The following is a 24681-nucleotide window of genomic DNA, read 5'->3' on the forward strand; positions in this document are numbered from 1 at the left end:
ATTAGGTTTTATCCCCTTCCCTGCCATTAGCTAAAGATACAGGAAAAGAACTTATACTTTTCTTGCAAGTTTTATCAATTTTAGTTTTATGCATCATAAGCAGATCTAGAAGGGGTGGCAGTTCTTCCATAGAGTAGTCCGAGAGGAAGTTTGCCTTTTTCCCTCGGCTGTCATGTTGTACCCGTCAATAGGCCTATGAATGTTTTAATAAACTAGCCTATCTATAATTAATGTATATTACTTTGGTTGGATACCCACTCAAAGCAAAGTTTGGCAAAGTCTTCATTTAAAAAAAAGCATAATAATTTAACAAATAGAGTAACATCTACCGACAGATATCTGATTAAATGATTAAATCAGTGATTGCCTACCGTTTTTTGTAACTCACCACTAATCTCTGAAGTTATGGCTGCAAAGTAGATTGATCTTCTGAATATATATATTCTTCCTTCTTCGTATTCTGTTATTTCCTTAAGAGGCTGAGAAAGAATGACTACGCTAATTATAATGCTTTCGATCCTCCTACTCTATCAATTCACATTTCAAACGTCTTGCGCGTTTCAAGTTTGCGCCTTTCGTCTTGACCAATGGAAACTTGGGTTCTTAAAAATGTAAGGCAGAGCTAGGATATAGTTTCGAATTCCCAATATTTTTATTTTAATAAATAACAAAGACTATCTGAATAATTTTTTACTGGAATTAAATTTTAAAAATCAATATAATTTTTATCAATTAATGAATTCAAAGAAAATTTTTATGTCATCAATGAGCGTCTTCGTTTCGTATTATCATAACAAGTATGGCGGCCACGGACGAGGGAACCGGAGGACAACAACTATGAGGACGTATCGGTATGGGAGACGAAAAAAATACGAATGTGGATCATGTCATAGATACTTCACAACCATGCAATCTGTGTTGTATCGTTTACACACGATGCATGGAAAAAGTATGACTTTTTAACTACATCAATATTTTTGTATGGGGATAAAGTGTTTCGACCCAAGAATAGTACAGTACGGATAAGACGCATAATTTTTTAGTTGTAAATAAATATATGACGTGTTTTAAAGAAGATTACGAAGTTTTTTCTTAATTGTTTCAGTTTCTCACAACTTGCTTTAATTTTGACATTAGAGAAAATTCGGTTGAACAAAGTACGTTGCGTTGTGAAAAATGAGATTATTTAAAGCACATTTTCAATGTAACTGGTTAATTAAAATAATAAAGGAATATGGGTAATTTAAGGACATACGCAAGGTACCTTACCTACTGATAATTTTTCAAGATATTTTTATTGTAAGATTATAGTGCCATCAGATGTTCGTAGACAAAAAATCAGCATGCATTACCAGGGGTTTTGAAAAGACATCAGTAGATGAAAATTTTTGTATAATTCAAAGAAAAATATATAAAAATTACTAAACATGTATTATAGATGTTTTGTTTATCCAAACTTCTTTTAGGAGAAGTGTACAACAGCATATATAGACATTAAAATGTAATACACAGATCCTTTAAGTATTGGAACTCTTCAACTCCATGAAAAAAGACAATAAAGTTCAAACTACGTTGCGTATGTCCTTAATAAAAAAAATTGCTGGCTATGATGATGCAGTGTTTGTTTAATTATAATCAAAACACGGAATGTTTACAGATTTCATGATTTATGTTTTTTTCAGATAGTAGATAAATGATTTAACATGTAATTAATTATCAGGTCCAGTACAAAGACTATTAATAGCTACGTAGGTATTTAAACCTACCCAAAGTAGCTATTTTTACCTACTTTTTGCAGTAACATGGTGAGTACAGTGGCGCCGCGTTTATCCGTACGCTTCACCATCCGGACAATATTTTTTGGGAACCGATTTTTTCCACGTTATTTTGTCTCATTAATCCGGAAATTCGTTTTCCTTATCCGGACGGTCAATTTCTACTACAGAAACTTAATAGTTCATTGAAAAATGACTCGTTTATCCGGACGGTAATTTTTCAAGAAACGACTTTTTCACACTTCGCTTGCAAACGTGTTAATTGTTGTAAAAACAATGGCCATGCAGTCAGTTTGAAGACGGTTACCTGTGACCTACAAACAATAGCATCTATTATTAGCATGTTTACCCTAATTCAATCACACGTTTATCTTTAATATTTAGCTTACACTGTGCATTAATTAAATAATAATCTGTTCAAAATCATATTGCTAACCGTATGTACATCGGTAAATTCAGGAGAATTTTGGAGAGTTGTAAATAAAATGAACAAATAATTAAATAACGAGCGATTTCGTAATGCTCTTTATCATGTTGATTGCGTTAGTTTAAAATACTGTTTTCCATTTCTAAAAACGTAAACATACGTACATAAGTGAAGAAATATCTCTATTTAATGTACTACCGTTTACAAACGTCCATTGCTTTAGAAAAGATAATTATATAAAACTGGCGTTACGTACAGAAGTTGATTACGTTTATCAAGGTATTTTTTAATGATCGAAATTCAAACTTAGCGTTTGTAGAAAAAAAATATGGATAATCATGAAGATGGCTTGTGTTTACGAGTGATTTTAATACTTTGAGTAAGCTTGCAGTTAATTTTATAGTAACCCTGTGTAATGAATATACGGGGAATATACAGGGTTAGTTTATATTTGAACATTTTTAATGATGATGCTGAACAGTTCTGTCATATCATATGAGCTTCAATAATTATAATATATGGCTAAATAAAACAACTGTAGATCAAAATTTGCTCAGCCCTTGAAGTCACAGGCCAAAGAGAAGGCGAATTAAAATAGGTCTCAGCATAAAATTGCCCATCCATTTTTTTTATTGTGTAAATTACATTTTAATATATTTTTTTCTTAAATCAATTACTGCTTTTAAAACAATAAACCAAAATATAATTTAAAAGTTTTTTTTCTTTGCTGTCACATTTGAAACAAGAATGTGCATATATACAATGTACATACTTAGAGAGTGCTTTTTGAGATGTGATTCAATTATCCGGACGATTCATTTATCCGGACGATTTCGTTGGGGACAGAGGCGTCCGGATAAACGAGGCGCCACTGTACCAAATTTCTAAATGCAGTCAGACTGATGATGAATACAACCGAATTTTGGCCACAAATTGATTACGTCTTAAATTAACAATTCTGCATTAATTACTATGCAAAATTGTTAATTTATGAAGTAATCATTTTTTGGTCAAAGTTTTGTTGTATTCATCATTAGTGTGACTGTAGCAAGAAATTTGGTACTCACCATGTTGCGCCGTTCGGCCGTTTGGCCACAAAATGCAAGTAATGCAAAAAGTAGGTAAAAATAGCTACTTTGGGTAGGTTTAAATAGCTACATAGGTAGAAATAGTCTTTGGACTGGACCTGATTATACCAGGGGCTTGTTCAACAGTGGACATGTGCATGCAAAAGTTGTATTATGGGAGTTATGAGTGTTTTCTGGCAATCGCTTGTGTCAATTAAGTCTTCATGAAAATTCATGAACATTCATTACCTTGAACTAAACGTTTTTTTCTGTTTTTAAACTTAGTTTTCAGAAAATTACTTATATTCATATATATTCATCATTTGTTCATGAACTACATTTTATGAATATATTCATGAATAAAATTCATGAACCATCTTTATGAACCAGTCATGAATACATCATGAATTCTCATGAACGATTCATCAAAGTTCCTGAAATTATGAATTTCATGTCGCAGGGGTAGGTGCCTCTTTCAGAATTGTGAATTTCATGGCCTCTGGTTCAAAACACAAACCAAATGTTACATGATACATGTAACGTACATGCATATAAATACATGCATATACATATTTTGATGAATGGTTTTATAATAATACTAAAATTAAAAAAAAAATTATGTGAAATTCTTTTGAAAGGCTACTACTTGTACAGTTATAGTCAGATTGCAATAAAACTTACCACACAAAGAGACAAAACATTGCAATGAAGGATTATTTTAGCTCACCTGAGCTGAAAATTCAAGTGGGCTTTTCTGATTTCTTTGTCTTATGTCTATCTGTAAACTTTTCACATTTTTGACATCTTCTCTAGAACCTCTGAGCCAAATTCAACAAAGCTTACCACAAAACATCCTGAGGTGACAGGGATTTAAATTTGTTTAATTGAAGGGCCACACCATCTTTCAAGGGGAGATAATGAAGAATTAGTGAAAATTATTGGCATCTTTTAAGACATCTTCTCAAGGAACATTAGGCCAAAAAAAAAATTCAAACATTCAAAGTGTTAGTTCAAGTTCGTTCAAATTATGACCTCTTGCAGGTAGGATGGGTCACAGTTGGGGATGGATAAAAGTTTTCCATATGAATATATCATCTTCGCTAGCCAAGGGTTTCTGATACGCTACTCTCCTCATAAACCCTTGGCATACTGTGCTGACAAAAGACGGGATTGATTTTGTCACGTGATCATGTTTCTTACCAGGTACGCACAGATTGCGTCATCGACAGAAATAAAAAGCGTATTTAAAAAAATTTTGTTTTTATAGAATAATTAACAAGAAGGTATCGAGTTATGTTAATTTTTATTTAAACATGTAAAAATGCAAATCTACATCTTCAGTATAGATTCTTAATCACATATTTTGCACGTAGCTTTAGATATTGGATGACACCATATAGCTATTCATAGAATGGCATGTTATCTTACGGATCATTGTTTACTTGTGTTTTACATTACCGATATTAAAGAGTCAAGATATATCCCGAACGCAAATATCGTCATTTACAAAAAACAATTGCTGATTGGTCAAACGATGTTGATCAACTCTAATCACAACTTGAGAAAAAAATCCCAACTTTTTTTAACACCGTATGACAAGGGCTTATGAGGAGAGTATTGATCAGAAACCCTTGGCTAGCAAAGATGATGAATATATAGGAAAAAATCTTCTCCAGAACAGCAAAGCCATGGTTAGTCATATTGATATGGAAGCATCCTCAGGTAGTGAAGAATCAAGTTTGTTCAATTTATGATCCTCTGGATAGGATGTGGCAATAGTCAGGAATAAAAGTTTTACACAGGAATATATGGTTAAAAAATCTTCTGCTCAAGAACAGCAAAGATGTGATTAGTCACATTGATATAAAAGCATCCTCATGTTCAAATCTTGACCCCCCAGGGTTTGGGTTGGACCATAATTAGAGATCAAAGTATGACATGGGAACATATTGGAAAAAATCTTTTAAACATTTTCTTGAGAACAGCAAAACCATGATAAGTCATATAGATATGGAAGTATTGAAAGTAGTGAAAATTCAGGTTTGTTCAAATCATGACCTCTGGGTGGGGCCACAACAAGGGGAAATGTTTTGCATAGGAATATGTGTTTAAATATCTTCTCAAGAACAGCAAGACCGTCGGTCCACTTAAAATTTAAACACTGTATTTAAAAACACAGTAAAATTCCTTTTTTCCTAAAAATCGACATCCGTAAATCAAACGATTCATTCATCCAAACTTGTTACAAGAAATGAATATGGTAATATTTGTTTTAATCAGGAGAACCTAGTGACTAATTATGTATTTTACATATAATATTGATGACTACAATAACAATAACATTGAGATGCAAGAACATTCAACACGGACCTTGAAAAAGAAGCATGTAAAATTCGTGCCCGATTAGTCAGTCAGTCCTTTGTTTGTTTAATGCACAGAAAGGTGTGAAAATGTGCACTGGGTAATAGGAAATCACTTCACACCTGAACGCACACTGATGGCCAGGTCTAGAGATAATTAGAATTGATTTACAGCTGTATTTATATATGCATTGTTTATATTTTAGATCTTCAAACAGGTGTGATTTATATTTTATGAATACATTACATGTATCTGCAGTTCCTGTTTTTTTTTCTGCTATACATAATATCACATAAAAGAATCATATGATCGCAGTTTATTTGAATGAATAATAATTAAAAATAATAATAAATAAATACATATAAATAATAAATAAACACATATACTTTTGTTTTGCATCGTAGTAAAAAAAAATTTAGCCATAGATACATGAAAAATTCACTTGTTTATATGAACAATTAGGATTTAACTTTTATCTACCGTTGGAAGCGAAATAAATGCAGGTTTTTACCATTGTTTGAAGATATAGATTGTGTTCTTTTTTTAATTATTGAAAATATGTTTAACAATATTGTTGAAAACTCCTGACTAATTGATTTGATTCTGTTGACTGGTTAACTTATACTTTATTAGTCTGACTGGACTGGGTACATAAGTTAGTTTCAAGCCTTGTGTAATGAATTCATTCATTAATTCAAACATTTATGAAGGTCCCCCAGAATTTAAGAATGTCCACCAATAATTTTTGACTATAGTGGACCTGCGGTCCACCAAGGTAAAAAAGTTAGTGTTGAACCCTGCATTTGTGATTAATCATGTAAATATAGAAGCATTCTCAGTAATGTAGATTCAAGTTTGTTCAAATTATGATCATCATGGTAGGATGGGATCATAAGAGGAATAGAAGTTTTACATAGGAATTTATGATAGAAAATATCTGCTGATGAAGAACAGCAGGGCTATATTGATTTTGGTGAGTATTGTGGCCAATGGGCCTCTTGTCTTAGTTTCAAGTCCAAGTGCTTTGTCATAAGTAATTCTTATCAGAGACTTCTGGTTGAATTTTAACATACCTTCCTCTATCAATTTATTTTGCTTTATTATAAAATTATCAAGTTGCCATTCCATGGATCATTTATGGGGTTGTATTATACTTGTGTGACTTTAAAGTCTGTCAGCCTCTGGTTCTGTAAAAGGATATTTTCATTAAAGTATATGAAAATGTCTTAAAAGATTAATGAGATAAAAACAGAAGTTCAAATTCTTCATGGTTTATGTATAAAAATGTGATCTGTTCATATGGTATATTGTTATAGGGTAATACAGCCATACACTATGCAGTGTCCCATAGTAACTATGACATAGTGAGTTTACTGCTGGATACAGGTGCAATTGATCTGAGCAAACAGAACAAAGCAGGATATACTGCCACCATGTTGGCTACATTGGCTTACCCACAGACAGACAGACAACAGGATGTTATCCAGAGACTTTTTTCAATGGGAGATGTCAATGCCAAGGCTTCCAAGGTAATACTGTATGAGATGAAGAGAATGTTTGAATAATCATTCACTCAATATCTTATTGACTGTATTGTGGCTTCCAAGGTACTTTTAAATTAATGTGGAATGGAAAGCATGTTTGAATAATAATACATCCATATTCTGTAGGCTGTATTATGGTTTAGTGTTTTCTTTCTACCAATTTGTTTAAACTAAGCATTTTTGTTTTCAAATCATAAACATTGCAAGATCTGAAATTATCAAACCTATAGTTATCTGAAGAGTTGAACATATTTTATTGATAAAGAGTCAAAAGGATCAGACACAAGTTCAGAAACTTAAACTTAAATAGTCTTCTCCTAATGCAACATTTTGTAAATTGCCAAAATATAAATACATGTACATCTGTTCTCTGATATATCTTTGTGGTTGGGTGTGTTGCAATCTGAAAGAAAGTGATTCTAACTGTTTTAGCTCACCTGAACTATACCTTAGATGAGCTTTTCTCATCACCTGCAGGTCATGACACAGCACTTTTTAGTATATGGGCAGGTCCATTGAGATTAAGAAAATGTCTACAAAATATGATACACTGGACTCAGGGTTTAACAAAGGTGCTTTGGGCATCAAGTATCCTTGGGTTAAGGGGATTTAGATTAGTTGAAATGAAGAGTCACACTCTTTTTAAAGGGGAGATGTCTTGAAAAGACATAATTAAGTTGGTGTCCTATGATAATGTATCATACACCACTGGGTCAGAAAAGATAAAACTTTTGTGAAAACTTTCTGTAATTTTGTTCAAATCAAAAAGAAAAGATTTTTTTTAATCTTCTAAAAAAAAACCCATCATCTTGATTAGTCATATGAAGATGCAAGCATTCTCAAGAAGTGCCGATTCAAGTTTGTTCACAACTTGACCCCTGGAGGTAGGATGGGGCCACAATGGGCAATCAAACTTTTACAGAAGAAAACATAGGGAAAAACTTAAAATCTTCCTCTTAAAAACCAATGGGCCAGAAAAGAGGAAACATGTAAAATATTCCTGATATAGTGTAGATTGAAGTTTGTGCAAATCATGATAGGATGGCACCACAATAGAGGAAGAATGTATAGAGGAAAAATCTTGAAAATTTCATCAAGGACAGCAGGGCCAATATTATTTACATAAGTGTACCTTATTTTCTTAAGTACTCTTGAGTCCTTACCAAAGTATTAATTTTCATCATACAAGCCCAGAGTTTCACATCCAGGTTGGAGTTAACTGATCATAGTGTGAGAAACTCTTTTTCTCTTGTTGAGTAAGTCAAAATAATGTGGTGCCCAATTCAATCTGATAGTGTGTGAATACTATTAACAGCACAAGTTTTACAACCATGTGTTTCCTAGGATGGACAGACAGCACTCATGTTAGCTGTTAGCCAGGGTAGGAAGGAGATGGTTCAGATGTTGTTAGATGTTGGTGCTAATGTGAACGCCCAAGACAATGAAGGCTCCACAGCGGTGATGTGTGCATGTGAACATGGTCATACAGATATTGTCAAAATTCTGCTGGCTCACCCAGATTGTGATGCCACTATAGCTGATAATGTAAGAGTTACACATATCATTTAGTGGGATATTATACATATCCCTTTAATGCTTCCTATGTTTAAATTAAGTCAGTCAATTGATCTTCATCTGCACCAGGTCACATGTTGTATACTTCTTGCATTTTACCAAAAATTTGCCTCAAAGTATCCTTGATTATGTTTAATATATAAAGACTAAAAGTCTAACTTTGTCACCCTCAATTTTTAAGTTTGACCTTATGACATGTTTTACAAATGTTTCACTTGAAAGTTCTGAATTTTGTTTGAATTAAGTATTTAGCAAAAGTTGATGTTTTTGATATGTTTTAGCGATCTTACTTTAAGAATTTAAAATCAGGGAAGGTATAGCTGATCAAAGTCTTTCAACTTTTTCTAATTGAAAACATTAAAATTGGTATCTGTGTGGATAACTCTGTATGTTTAAAAATTGCAACCCTAACTAAATAAGATTTACTTTATTTTGAAATCCAGATTAATTCTTTTTAATTAATATAAGTTTTAAAAATTGCCTGCCTTTTTGGCTTAATTTTTTTTCTGTGGGAGGAGTAAAATGTATTTCTTCTAAGATATTTTTTAAAAGTTTGAATAAAGAATAGCATTGTCAAATCGGACAATTTTTAGTAACCGGTTACTCACTTTTCCGATCGAGTACCCAGTTACTCGGAGATTTTTTTTTTTTACATTACACCTGAACATTTGAAAACATCCTTGCTCATGATATACATTTACTATAGTAACTGTAATAAATGTAACTTCTTTACAATTTAGCTTATCTTTTATTTCAATTATAAACACAGATCTTTGATATAAATAGATTTTGTTCTCGAATGTCACTGGAAAAAGTGCAGTTTGTTCAAGAAAATACTCCATTATAGCTGACTGTTTGCCTGCTTTTAATATGATTCCATTTAACATATTTACACTGCACAGATATAAAATCAGCCTTTCTTTGAAAATATCTCAATGAGTTTGATGTTTTGAGTGTCATTTTGGTTTATAGGTATAATTAATGAGGTTGGTAATCAAGGCCCGTAATTAATTACACTGTGAAAACGAATCAAAACAAATCGATCGTATTTAGAAAATGTGAGACTGAGACTAACAGTTAATAAAATTGGTGACATGTTGGTATACCGTATTTGGCTGAATATAATATGCATTGGTGTAAAATACGCACCCCCGTTTTTTTGGCTTCAAAATTTGGGAAAAAACACAGTTTGGTTGTATTATACGCTGTCAAAAAATTGACCAGGCAGTAATGTTGTCTTTTTTACATCGCGGTAATTTTAACTTAAAATCTTTGTGGGAATAATGTATTGAAAATATAAGCACGGTAACTTTTCGTATGCGGACTTTGTTTTCAGAGCTTACGGTACTTCTGAATTTAAGCATGGCAGTATTATTCATGGAAATAATAAATTTTGCATTATAAATCATTTTTTAAGCTTACGGCAACATTGTCTTAAAAAATTGCGGTATAATTTTATTAATTTTAACAAAGCACAAAATGTCCCATTAAACGGTGCTGTTAAATCTTCGTGTGATAATGATTTTATTCAAGAAAGCACGAAATATTATTGCATTTTTAGGTCACCTGAGTCACTCAGGTGACCTATTACTATCCGTTTTTGTCCGTCGTCGTGCGATGTGCGTTAACATTTGAACATTTTTAGCTTCTTCTCCGAAACCGCTCAACCAATTTCAACTAAATTTGGCATATAGCATCTATGGGTGAAGGGGAACAAAAATTGTGAATTTCATGGTCCCTGCCCCCCTGGGGCCTGAGGGGTGGGGCTAAAACCACCAAAATTAATGAAATTTTTAAAAATCTTCTTCTTTACTCCTGGACATCAAGCAGTCAAACTGTTGGCATCATTGTAATAAGCATTGAGTCCTCTACCAAAATTGTGAAATTCATGGCTCCAGGGTCAGGGGTTCTGGTGCTAGGGCGGGGCTATATAGATCATATAATGAAAGTGCATTATTTCTTTGAAAATCTTCTTCTCTGCTCCTGGGTATTAAATAAACTAACTAAGTATATAGTTATGATGAGTAAGAGTGACTCTTCCAAAATTGTGAAATTCATGGCCCCAGGGGCAGGGGTTCTGGTGCTAGGGCGGGGCTCTATTGATTATATAGTGAAAATGCATTAGTTCTTTGGAAATCTTCTTCTCTGCTCCTGGGTATTAAATAAACTAACTAAGTATATAGTAATGATGAGTAAGAGTACCTCTTCCAAAATTGTGAAATTCATGGCCCCAGGGGCAGGGGTTCTGGTGTTAGGGCGGGGCTCTATTGATTATATAGTGAAAATGCATTAATTCATTGAAAATCTTCTTCTCTGCTCCTGGGTATTAAATAAACTAACTAAGTATATAGTTATAATGAGTTAGAGTGCCTCTTCAAAAAATTGTAAATTTCATGGCCCCAGGGGCAGGGGTTCTGGTGTTAGGGCAGGGCTCTATTGATTATATAGTGAAAATGCATTAATCCTTTGAAAATCTTCTTCTCTGCTCCTGGGTATTAAATTCAGTAACTAAGTACATAGTTATGATGAGCAAGAGTGCCTCTTTTAAAATTGTGAATTTCATGGCCCCTGGGTCAGGGGTTCTGGTGTTAGGGCAGGGCTCTATTGATTATATAGTGAAAATGCATTAATCCTCTGAAAATCTTCTTCTCTACTCCTGGGTATTATTGAAACACATTAAATACATAGTTATGATAATCAAGGATGCCTCTTTCATAATTGTGAAATTTGTGGCCCCTGGATCAGGGGTTCTGGTGTTAGGGCGGGGCTCTATTGATTATAAAGTGAAAATGTTTTAATTCTTTAAAAATCTTTTTCTCTGCACCTGGGTATTATTTAAACAAACTAAGTACATTGTTATGATAAGCAAGGATGCCTCTTCCAAAATTGTGAAATTCATGGCCCCGGGGACAGGAGTTCTGGTGCTAGGGCGGGGCTATATAGATCCTATAGTGAAGGTGAATTATTTTTTTGATAATCTTCTTCTCTGCCCCTGGGTATTGCTTAAACAGGCTAAAGTACATTGTTATGATACACAAGGATGCCTCTTCCAAAATTGTGAATTTTATGACCCCAGGTTTAAGGGTTCTGGTGAAGGGAGGGGGGGGGGGGCTTCTATTGATTATAAAGTGAAAAAGCAAAATTTCTTTGAAAATATTCTTTTCTTCTTCTGGTTAAAAAAGCAAAGAAGCTAAGTGTATAGTTATGATGAGCAAGTGTGCTTCTTCCAGAGTAGTGAATTTCATGACCCCTGGGTCAGATGTGCTGGTGTGAGGGTGGGGCTCTTGATAATTTAGTGAAAATGCATTAATTCTATTAAATAATCCTGTTTGCTCCTTAGTGTTAAGAAGATAAACAAAGTGATGATGAGCAAACATATGGTCCCAGGGTCAGAAACTCTGGTGTTTGGGGGGGGGGGGGGCTCTATTGATAATATAGTGAATCTGTAGTAAAAATGCATTATTTATTTAAAAATCTTCTCCACACCTGGGCATATCTGAGGCAAACAGAGTAAAGTTTTTATAAGGAAGGGAATTTTTACCAGATTTTTGAACTTCTGGACCATTTGGTCAAGTGTTCTGGTCCTGGCCAGGGCTCTATTAGTTTGTATTCTACTGAGAGGAGTTATTCCCCTTTGCCATTTACTTTTGATAATTTATCACTGTAAATAATGTACTTGAAAGGTAATTAGAATAAGAGAATTATGCAAAAACTTTTATTGTATAATACAAAAAGTACTTTCATAGTTTTAATGATCAGATAGACTTGTAAGTAGTAGATAAATAAAAATGAGACAAGAATAACTTGTCTTATTAAATATTCATCAAAGACCAAGAGATGCCAATGTAAGAGATTTCAACAAAGGATTAAAATAGTACAGAAGCATTGATAATTTGTTAATATACTGTATAGTGATAGTGATAAATGGGGAACAGATTAGAACCTAATTTATTAACTGTTAATGAATATTAAGACCAATTATTTTGTTGATCATGATCACCCTATTTTTCTTGCTTTTGGGCAACAAAGCTTCACCTTTCAGTTCATTTTATACTCTATGCATCCTTGAAATTGTTTTATTATACTCAGGTGACCGTTAAGGCCCTTGGGCCTCTTGTATTTTATTTTTAGCTAACAGCAATCGTGGCATTACACGTTGTCTTTATCCTTAATAGTTTTATTTCAACAAAGCACGAAATACTGTTAAATTTTAGTTTGAACAGATCGACACGGTATAAATCATGTCTTTGTACATCTAGGTAAACTTCGCAGATGTCTTATTTTCTACAGAGCACGAGTTACTATAACACTTAAGTTTTAACAGATTCCATATTTGTCCATTTTACACTCTTAATTAATTTAACAAGAGGCCGATAAATATAAGGTAATTAAAATAAAATTATATTTAACAAGTGTTTAACTGTTTTATGTGTCATAATCAACACAAGTTCATACGAAAGATAATGTACGAAGGCTGAAAATCGACCCCTGAATTTTAACAAAGAAAACGATCAAAGCCAATAATAAGGGCAGTAAATAATCAGTGCTCTAACTGTAAAAACAATGCTAAGGAGTTGGTAGACAATCTATTTGCCTGGAGGGACATGTTGAGATCAAGTGACAAGCGCACGTGTTCACAACATTGGCTTCGGTTGGGACATATAGTATACAGTGGTATTCATGGTATAGTAGGGTGTTTATGTTGAAATGAATTTTCACCGCGTTATTTAAAACCCAAAATGAATGTTGATTTATTGTATTTCATTATAAAATTGCTCAATTATTTTTTTTTTTCCCAACCGAGTGTCTGATAAGGTACATGTGTACTTTGGTTACGCAAGCACGTGGCGAAGGAATGTGTGATCATCTATAAACAAGCATTCTGAGAGTATTGCGTTAGCAATACTTTTCCCCTACTGGCAAGTGTAATCTGGTTCCCTTTAAAAATTGAAAATGCCATAATTCCGTCAAAAATCAATAAGCAGAATGAAATTCAAACTTGATCTGTAACTCATCAAGGTTAAGTCACATACCAAAAATCAGCTCAATATCTGAAAGCGTTTAGAAAAAAAATGCGGAAAACCCTGAAAAATTGAAAAGGCCGTAATTCTGTCAAAAATCAATGAAGTGGAACGAAATGAAAACTTGATCTGTAACTCATCAAGATACACTCACATACCAAAAATCAGCTCAATATCTACAAGCGTTTAGGAAAAAAGTGTGGAAAACCAAGTGGGACAGACTGACAGACAGACGGACGGACAGACTCAGAGGAAACCTATAGTCCCCTCCGGTTTCACCGGTAGGGGACTAATAACATTGTCAATGGCGGCCTACATGGAGACGATGAATATGCAGCTCAAATTAATTGTAACTTGTTTTTAATATCACTTAACAACAGATTATCATTATCAAAAGATTATAAATATAACATTTTCAACAAGCCTACGTTCCAACAATAATTTTCCGAGGTTTTAAATACAGCGATAAACAACATGAAATTGCCCATGTCTCTAGGTAATACTACGATATGTCCATATGATAGCCATGTTTCACCTGAAAGAAAAACTATCAAAATCCTATTGTGGTGTAAAATACGCACCCCTTTCTCACAAAAACATTTTCTAGGAAAAAAGTGTGTATTCAACCAAATACGGTACATTTAACAACAGAATATTTTTATTCTTATATACACATTGAAATATCTGTATATCCGAGTAACCGAGTAGCAGTTTTATTAATCAATACTTGCATCGTTCAACAGTTAACCAGGTACTCGTTGACAACACTCATAAAAAATAAGAATGAGAAAAATTTCCCTCCAAAGAAATGAAATAAGTTTTTAAAAACTCTTAAAAGAGTGTTTGTTTGTATGTTGTTTAATGTCCCTTTTCGAGAATTTTTCACTCATTTGGATCTTAAAAGAGTGAAATTCAATTATTTTGTCTTTGTATTTACATTCCAATGCATCCCTCAGGTCTTAGTTTTCAAGGCTTTAAGCGATTATATTGTAAAAATTGCTATTGTAGACAAAAATTCTGTCTCTTGGAGCCCTCTAATTTGGTCAAATATGACTGCCATCAGAAAACAATCAGCTTTTACATCACCCTTAAATAATCCATGAATACTGATCTTTTATGGTAGATTTTATCATATTTACTTAATTGCATGCTAAAATATTTATCACAGCATGTTTCTATTTTTTCACAATTGGACATACCAAGCAAGATATATGTTTAGTGCAATTGCCCCCCCCCCCCCCCCCCCCCCTTTCAACCTTCTTTTTATAAAAAAAAAATATTGGAAAATTTACTTTTTTTTGAAACAAAATGATTTCCTTTTTTGTTGTCTTTATTAGTTTTCTGGAATAATGACATCCAGAATGTTCAAAAATCATCAAAATTTTGTCCATTTATACAGAAATTTTGGCATAAATTATGGAAGGGGTAACATCCCCAACACCCCCAGAAACCAGGTGACGGGCAGGTACACAGCTGAAGAGATTCAGCGCTGTTATAACCAGCACACAATATATATAAAGGATCTAGAGCCCATGATATGTGACTTGATATGATTTTAATCCAAGTTGTTTGTTTTGTATCTAGGAGTCATTGACAAGGAGATAAAGAACATGCACAAGTTGAATAACAATCATATCCAATCACAAAACAAGGGAGATTCTTAATTTTTATCACATGTTTTTACATAATTTTAATGTTTTTGAAAAAAATTATTACTCCGTTTGTTTTTCTCATCAGATGTCTCATGTTATAATAATTAACATCATCAATTTTTTGCTGCTTAAAGTACTGTATAAGGAAATAGGCCCATAGGAAGCAATTTCAGGTTACTTTTGAGTGGTGGTGTGGGTTGACAACTAAACAGAAATTCCTTAACAAGCAAAGAATAGGTCAATAAACTTTACTGAAGGGACATCACAATAATTTGCTTTGTTTTCTTTTGTATGGTATAATACAATTTATCCTGCAACTACCCCTTGCATTGACCTAATAAAGGTAACCTAATAAACCAAAGCTTTATTTGGTCAATGCCCTAATAAAGCCCCGTGCATGTATTCCGACATTCTAAAGGCATTGTGATGTCATATATATTGCAATGTTTACGCCATGGCGTCTTAGTTTCAACTGCAGAGATGTACCTGACTCGGTTGAAAAATAGCTCGTTTTAAAGGTCTGATTTAAAAATATATTGCAGGATAAACAAAATACATGGATGCTGTCTTAAAATATAAGTGATATTTGGGCTCTGGTCGAAAACGTGATAGAGGGCTCGGCAAGCCTCGCCCTCTATCTCGTTTTCTTACCCTCGCCCAAATATCGCTTATATTTCAGGACAGTGACCATGTATTTTATATGTATTAGCAGAATTATTGGATAGGGGACATTACCCCCCCCCCCCCAACCTCTCCACTTGTATACTAAATTGGTCAGGAAGATATATAAACATGTGATAATGAGTTGTATATTATGCAATTTTATGTTGTATATGCATGTTGTATTCCTGTAGGAAAACTGCACTCCCCTGAAAATAGCCATGGATGCAGGCCATAAAGATATTGGGGTCCTGTTGTATGCTCATCTCAATTTCAAACAAACACAAGTGAATCTTGTAAGTCAGGTTATTATTACAAGTCATGACATTTCAGTGGAGTTTATGTAAAGTTTCATAGATTATTCAAATTAATTTTAGCTTGCATTTCTTTATTGCTTTTACTGGTGCTTGTGAATGTTGTTTATTATTTTCCACATATTAATCATTATTTCTGTATAGTTGTACATTGTTTAATACTGAAAAGAGCATTTACTAGGTGAAAACACATTAGATATAATTTGGACTGTATGTTTTTCTTGATAATCTATACACAAATTGTGTCAAATTTCTAATTTACTGATACTTCTTCCAAAATGGTAAATATTTAAAACTATTTTTCATTATTTCGAATAGTGTACAGCCTATGATCTAAAATGCAAAAATATCTTTGATAGAACTGTAACTTACATGTAAATTTATAAAGCGCAGTTTGTATCTTTCAGAAAGAGGTTTTGTGTGTGTTTGTATGTGTCAAGAAACAACATTTATTACATATACTGTAGACAAATTTAATTATGTTGTGAAAAAAAATTGTTTTTGAATTGAAAATGCATGATTTCTTGCATTAATTTTAAATGCTTTTCAGCAATTTCAATTGAAAATTACATAAGATTTGGCGTATCAAGTAAAAATAATGGTACCTACTGTTGACATGTCAAGTATAAATAATGCCACCTACTGTTGATATATCAAGTAAAAATAATGCCACCTACTTTTGACAAATGCCACCTACAGTTAACACTGTTATTTCATTATTTATCAGCCATGTGCTGATAGTTGGATGAAGCAACACTACCATTATCATTGTCTGTTTACAAACTAATTCATATAGAATTGATTTTATTTAGTTTTGGTCTTCATGATTTTTTAACACAAGCCATCTTGTTGAAAATTCAATAGATAGTTTTCAGTATAGGCCCAAATTAGCAAGAATTATTTCCCATTGGCCGCCATATTGGAGGTCAACATGCTCATATTCCTTCATAATTCAACCAAAATTAACTTTTTATACTGGCCATTGTGGGGTAGGAAGCATTGTTTTTCTGAAAAATATGGGTGAATTAAAAAAAAAATGACCAAACGCATATTTATCAACCCACACTAAAAATACATGCAATGAAAATAGATTTCTATGTCTCAGCATATGTCTTTAGATAGTGTCTAAATACCTGCCAAATATCTCGTTGATATCTCAATTAACAGAAAAGTTATGCCCAAAAATGATGCTAAAATTGTCAGGAGTGCAACACCTTTTTGTGACATTTTTAAATTTCAATATTTTTTGGAGATCTGTGAAATAAAAAATAATGCTTCATGTTGAAAATAAAGACTTTCCTGATAATATTCAAAGTATTGAGCTTTAAATGTGGACTGTCATAACTTTTGTTTACTCAAGTTGTGGTCATGGCTGATGTTTAAAAAAATGTTATACCATGTCAGGAGTGCAACAGAAAAAATGTAATGTTGCCAAAAAAAACATCAATTGTAAAATTCTCATAGAAAATTAAGACAAAAAAGAATTTTGGAAGTGTAAAATAATAACTGATATACAATTTAAAACTTAAAAATGTAATATAAATCACAAGCAGCATTAATGAGAGTCAAGTATATGTGCATACCCAAAAATGTCAGGAGTGCAAAATTTGATGTTTTGCTCCCAAGCATGAAAAAACTATTATCATTATATGACTTTCTGATTTTTATTTTGGAAAATAAAGACACTAAGAACATTTTTACCAAATAGATCTATCAATTACAGGATCTGTCTGTGCTTCAGATCCATATTTCTATGGTCAGGAGTGCAACACATTTTTTTAAAGATTCAAGTTGTGTGTCGAAAAGACTTCTATTCATGCTTAGAAGTATTCATTAATTAATAATGATCTTTTTGTATAATTTAATGCTAAATTATTGACAGTTTTATTATTAAAATCCTTCCTTTTTCAATTTTATCAATTCAGATGTGTTTTTATCTTTTTTGTGATTTTTTAATGAACATTAAAAATAAACACACTAAAACATTGTCATTAAATTCAAGTAATTCCTCCTCAACTTCACTGAAACAACAGAACAAGTTCTTATGTAATTTTCACTTCACAATTCTACTTTAAAGGCCCCGATGCTTTTGGTCAGGAGTGCAACAAATATGTTAGAATTATGAATCATCCAATAAGAATAAAAATAAAGAAAAAATGATGAGTAGAATTTTTCTGGTGGGTTACTGTGTTTGTCTTCTAAAGGAAAATATGCTTTAAAATATATTTTATCTTCTAAATATACATTTAAGCTAGTTTTATTGGCATAAAATAGGGTATAATTCCAGATAAAATGTGAATTTTAAATACTTTCATCTGTTTAGTTATGAAGTATTGGACTATAAGTATTGCACAATTTCATTACCACTTGATGTTGCCAACACTTTATGAATTTTTGTGTTCTATGGTTTTAATTTTAAACTTTACTGCAGTCAGGAGTGCAACAAAACTGGTCCATAATTACCGATGCTTTTTAACTATCTTTACTAAAAAATAAGTTGAAAAAAAAATGCTTGATACTATTTGATGTTCAAAACACTATGTCTATCAACAAATTACAGAAATTTTACAGTCAATTCAGGGAAAAGTTTTCATCATTTCACATATATTTTAAATACAATTTATATATGTTACACTTTGCAAATAATCATGTTTTAAGGTCTTCAAAATATGAAAAACCTGCTGTAAACGATGAAAAATATCAACACCACAAATTGATTTACAAAGTAAGAATGGGTTATTGTGTGTTATAATTTTTAAAACATGTCAGAAGTGCTTCACAATAATGTAACATAGGGTCACTTCAAAATCTAGTATTTTTTGTAAGAGAACTCGTATATAACAATTCTTTTTTGGCCTAGATTTAAAGAATTGACTTGAATGGACAAAAAAGTGAACTTTGGGGAATTTTATTGCTTCATATTTTTTTCATATTAAAACTTTTCAAACCAGAATTGAAAAAATAATGTAAAATAACAATCAAAAAGCCAATTTTTTGTCACATGTACAAGAGAAGATACTCATTCAAGGTCTAGATTTAATCATTAATACCCCTTTTACCATTTTGAAGCATAAAAAACTATAATTTCTTGTGATTATGTATTTTAGAAAGTCTTTCAAGGTGTAATGATATTTTCTTTTTTTGAAAAGAAATTTTACTAATAAAAATTCTGAAACTTTTTAATCCAATTGTCTATTCCATTGCCACTTCAGGATTTTAAACTAGAATGCATTTGCAATATAATGATATAAGTGAAAAATATGTTATAAGTAGTTGAATTTTGCCAAAAAAATTCAGTTTGGTGGTCATTTTTTTTTATTCACCCATATACATTTGTTAAAGCCTCCTTTATTTCATTATTTTAATTCTATAAAGATTTTTCCCCAAATATTTCTGCTACATCCTCTTAGATTTGGTAGGACAAAGAGGAAAAATTACCAGGTTGACCACCAAGATGGCGGCCAAGGGAAATAACTTGGAGAGAAAATACGTCATATGAAAACTATCTATTATAGTTGTCCTTATTTCTTCTGTAAATAACCACTGAATGCCCACCTGTTGATCTCCCAATTAAAATTAGTAATAGTATTATCAAGTAGCATTTATGAGGGCTGTTTGATATGTAATGTGTATTGTACCACTTTGAACGTGATAACGCTTTGCACACTTTCGTGGATGATGATACTCTTGAATAGCTCTATTCAATACCTTTCCAACAGTATAAAATGAGCCTTAGTTCCACATAGTTTTAAACTTATAGTCATCTCAATAGAGCCAGTCATTGACCACTGTTGTAAAAATGGTTGGGAAAGGGGTTGAGAATATTGAAGAAATTAGAGCTTATATAAATTTAGTACTTAGTGATGAAACATGGGTTCACTATTTCGAACCAGTAAGAAAAATTGGAAACAAAGTATGGCTAACTAAACACAGTTAAGAAGGCCTGTAGTTGCCAAAAGATTCATAAGCACTGAGAAGGTTTTTTATTGCATATTCTTCTCATGTGATGGTATAGCCATACAAAGTCCGGTGCAAAAGTGTTACAGGTCAGTATTACCGAGATGTACTAAAAAAGCTTGAGAAATATCATAAATGACGCCATGTGGCTGGATTTAGGCATGTTCATCTACTTAATGACAAGGCTCCATCGCATGCATCTGAGCTTGTGAGGCAATTTTTAGGTCACCTGAGTCACTCGGGTGACCTATTGCTATCTGTTTTCGTCCATCACCGTATGTCGTCTATCGGTCGTAAACTTTTGAACACTTTTTAGCTTCTTCTCTGGAACCAATTTCAACCAATTTTGGCAAATAGCATCTATGGGTGAAGGGGAGTAAAAATTGTGAAATTCTTAGCCCCTGCCCCCCTGGGGCCTGAGGGGTGGGGCTAAAACCATCAAAATTAATGCAATGTTTAAAAATCTTCTTCTTTACTCCTGGACATCAAGCAGTCAAACTGTTGGCATCATTGTAATAAGCATTAAGCTCTCTACCAAAATTGTGAAATTCATGGCCCCAGGGTCAGGGGTTCTGGTGCTAGGGTGGGGCTCTAATGATTATATCGTGAAAATGCATTAATTCTTTAAAAATCTTCTTCTCTGCTCCTGGGTATTCAGCCGATAAACTAAGTACATAGTTATGATGAGGAAGAGTGCCTCTTCCAAAATTGTGAATTTCATGGCCCCTGGGTCAGGGGTTCTGGTGTTAGGGCGGGGCTCGAATGATTATATAGTGAAAATGCATTAATTCTTTAAAAATCATCTTCTCTGCTCCTGGGTATTAAGCCGCTGACCTAAGTACACAGTTATGATGAGGAAGAGTGCCTTTTCCAAACTTGTGAAATTCATGGCCCCTTGGTCAGGGCTTGTGGTGTTAGGGTGGGGCTCTAATGATTATGTAGTGAAAATGCATTAATTCTTTGAAAATTTTCTCCTCTGCTCCTGGATATTAAGTGGATGAACTTAGTACACAGTTATGATGAGGAAGAGTGCCTCTTCTAAAATTGTGAATTTCATGGCCCCTGGGTCAGGGGTTCTGGTGTTAAGGTGGGGCTCTAAATGGTTATATAGTGAAAATGCATTAATTCTGTGAAAATCTTCTTCTCTGCTCCTGGATATTAAAAAAAGTAACTAAGTACATAATTATGGTGAGCAATAGTGCCTCTTCCAAAATTATGAATTCCATGGCCCCTGGGTAAGGGGTTCAGGTGTTAGGGTGGGACTCTATTGACTATATGGTGAAAATGCATTAATTCTTGAAAATCTTTTTCTCTGCTCCTGGGTATTAAATAAAGTAACTAAGAACATAGTTATGATAAGCATGGTTGTCTTTTCAGAAATTTCAAATTTTATGGCCCCTTGGTCAGGGGTTCAGGTGTTAGGGTTGGGCTCTATTGATTATATAGTAAAATTGCATTTATTCTTTGAAAATCTTCTTCTCTGCTCCTGGATATTAAATAAACTAAGTACATAGTTATGATGAGCATGGTTGTTTCTTCCAAAATTGTGAAGTGCATGGTTATGATAAGGAAGAATGCCTACTGGTTATAAAGCAAAGAAACAAGTGTATAGTTATGATGAGCAAGAGTACTTCTTCCAGAATTGTGAGTTCATGGCCCCTGGGTCAGATGTTCTGGTGTAAGGTTGGGGCTTTATTTATTTAATAACATTTCTTTGAAAATCTTCTATGCTTCTGGGCATTTTCGAGGCAAACAGAGTAAAAGTTATAATATGCAAAGGTATTTTTACCAGAATTTTGAACACCTGGACCATTTAGTCAAGTGTTCTGGTCCATGGCCAGGGCTCTATTAACTTGTATTCTGCTGCGCAAAGTTATTCCCCTTTGCCATTCACCTTTGATAATTAATCACTGTAAACAATGTATTTGAAAAGATAGATAGATACTAGACCAATTATTACCAATTATTTTGTTGATGCTAATCATACTATTTTTCTTGCTTTTGGGCAACAAAGCTTCATTTATCAGTTTATGGATCCTCTAGGTTGTTGTATTGTACTCAGGTGACCGTCAAGGCTCTTGGGCCTCTTGTTTAAGTCAGAGAAGGTTACCATCTTGCCACACTCACCATACTCTCCAGATCCCCATGCGATTCATTTTTCCAATACTCAGAAAGTTCTTATCTGGTCGTCGTTTCAAGTCCCGACAAGCCCTTGGCTCAGCCAAGTCAGTGCATCAGAGGTCTACCTAATGATGCATTTCAGAAGTGGATTCAGAGATTGAAATTATGTATTTCAGACTGCAAAGAATACTTTGAAGGGATGTAATGTTCATTTCACTATTTGAGGCGAATGCTTTTGAGATATTGTACAATACACATTATATAGCGAACAATCCTTGTACATTGTAAACTTGTTTTTTAGGGACCCTCTATACACAAATTAAAGGAAGATATTTTTTTGGATATTTTGAAAATTATATCATATTGAGCTTTAGTATTTCAAATTATTCAACACAGGTATTCATCCTCGGGAAAAAATGTTCAAAGATGATAAAGTATTGATGACCAGAAATCACTGTTATTAATCTGTGTTGGGAAAATATATGCAAATAAAGTGTTTAATTTGTTGATTTGATTGATTTATCTTGGCCTATAAAAATAGTAGAATCGTTTGAATTTATTTCAGTTGTTTTGTAAATGTAGATTTCATTTTTAATCACCTGAGCTGAAGTTCCAAGTAAGCTTTTCTGATCAAACTTTGTCCATTGTCTGTCATTGTGGTCATTGTTGTCATCATAAACTTTTCATATTTTCACTTTTTCTCCAGAAACATTGGACAAATTTCAACCAATCTTGCCACAAAGCATTCCTGCATAAGGGGGATGAAGTTTTGTTTCTTTCAGGTAGAGATAATTAAGAATTAGTGAAATTTTAATGTCATCTTTCAAAAGTCTTCTTCTCAAAAGCCACTAGGCAAAAAAAAAAATACTTTTGATAAAGTTTCATAGCTTACTGTTAATTCAGTTCTGATCATAACATGACCCTGGGGGTAGGAAATGACCAAAACAAGGGATCAAAGTTTAACATAGGAATAATTAGAAAAAATCTTTAAATATATTCTCAATTACTGCAAATCCTGGGTAGATAATTAGTCAAATTATTTCAGAAGCATCCTCAGATAGTGTGAATTTAAGTTTGTTTAAATCAATGAAGCATTCTCAGGTAGTGTAGATGATGCCTGGAGGTAGGGTGGAGCCATAAAATATCTTTACATATTAGGAATATACATATACACTGTATTTATATGGAAGCAAGTTGTTAAAGTCACCTCCCTGGGGAAAGGGTGGTACCATTCAAATATTTAAACTCTTCAGTACTAACTGATTTCTGCTTTTCTCTAACCAAAGTAGTTAGGTGAGTGATATGGGTTTTAAAGTCAAAGGGTAGATAACTCTAGCTTCATAAAAATACCAAAATCAAGAACTCAGTAGTGAGCAGTGTGTAGAGGGTTTTAAAGCTAACATAAGTTGTTTCAGAATCAAGCACAGAATTAAGTCTTGTAGAAAATAATATTAGCAGATTTTAAATCAAAATCTCAGATGCAGTAGAACATAACTAAACCTATAGTTAGTCTAGTTCAGGTGTAGTTATATGACAAAAATAAGGCAGGTGTTGAATACAAGCAGTTATAAACTCAAGATTTTTTTGGTATGAAAAAACCCCAGCATTTATGGCTATATTTCGGTATAGCTCAAGCTGGGCTAGGAACAGCATTAACACATCAGGTTAATCTTAAGGCTTGGTAGAAACTGTCTACTTGTTTCAACTGTTTGATGTTTTTTTATTATCAAATTTGATATTGTTAAGTAACTGTACCATTTTTAGAAGCTACCTTTTATTTCAATTTTCATGTATTTTATTTGCACCAGTTTTGTGATAAAAAATACAGATACATTATACACAAAGCAGCTTTATATTTACACGAGTGAGGGTACTGGTAAAATGATTTATGGAACACAGTCTATTGAAATATTGAATAATATTGTTATGTTAAAAAATAAAGTAACTTGTGTCTGAATTAATTATGTTGCTTTCTCCCATACACAAAAATAACTAAATTTAATCCAAATTTAATCCACAACAAAACAAATTATGTCTACAGTATATATGAAGCAATTCCTTCATTCATTAAAGGATTTTTATCATTATACTAATTTTTAGGTCACCTGCGTCACTCAGGTGACCTATTGCTATCCGTTTTTGTCTGTGGTTGTGCATCCTCCATCGTGCTTTATGTGTCGTGCATTAACATTTGAAAATTTTCAACT

The 24681-nt window shown here is 33.0% G+C and overlaps 1 protein-coding gene across 5 annotated transcripts in view; it reads left to right on the forward strand.

Moving 5' to 3' along the window:
- LOC133190566 (uncharacterized) overlaps nucleotides 1-24681 on the forward strand; it is an 83550-nt gene that overhangs the window by 43639 nt on the left and 15230 nt on the right. For 3 of the 5 annotated variants that reach the window (XM_061326260.1, XM_061326261.1, XM_061326264.1), the window contains exons 6-8: nucleotides 6947-7159; nucleotides 8519-8719; nucleotides 16277-16378. In XM_061326260.1, the coding sequence (XP_061182244.1) occupies nucleotides 6947-7159; nucleotides 8519-8719; nucleotides 16277-16378 (516 nt within the window). The remainder of the gene's footprint in view (nucleotides 1-6946; nucleotides 7160-8518; nucleotides 8720-16276; nucleotides 16379-24681) is intronic. The other 2 variants (XM_061326263.1, XM_061326265.1) reach the window with 2 other exon arrangements.

The sequence above is a fragment of the Saccostrea echinata genome, unplaced genomic scaffold (genome assembly GCF_033153115.1).
Source record: "Saccostrea echinata isolate AGI-Se365-2 ecotype Australia unplaced genomic scaffold, CSIRO_AGI_Sech_v1 ptg000022l, whole genome shotgun sequence".
NCBI classification, from domain to species: domain Eukaryota; kingdom Metazoa; phylum Mollusca; class Bivalvia; order Ostreida; family Ostreidae; genus Saccostrea; species Saccostrea echinata.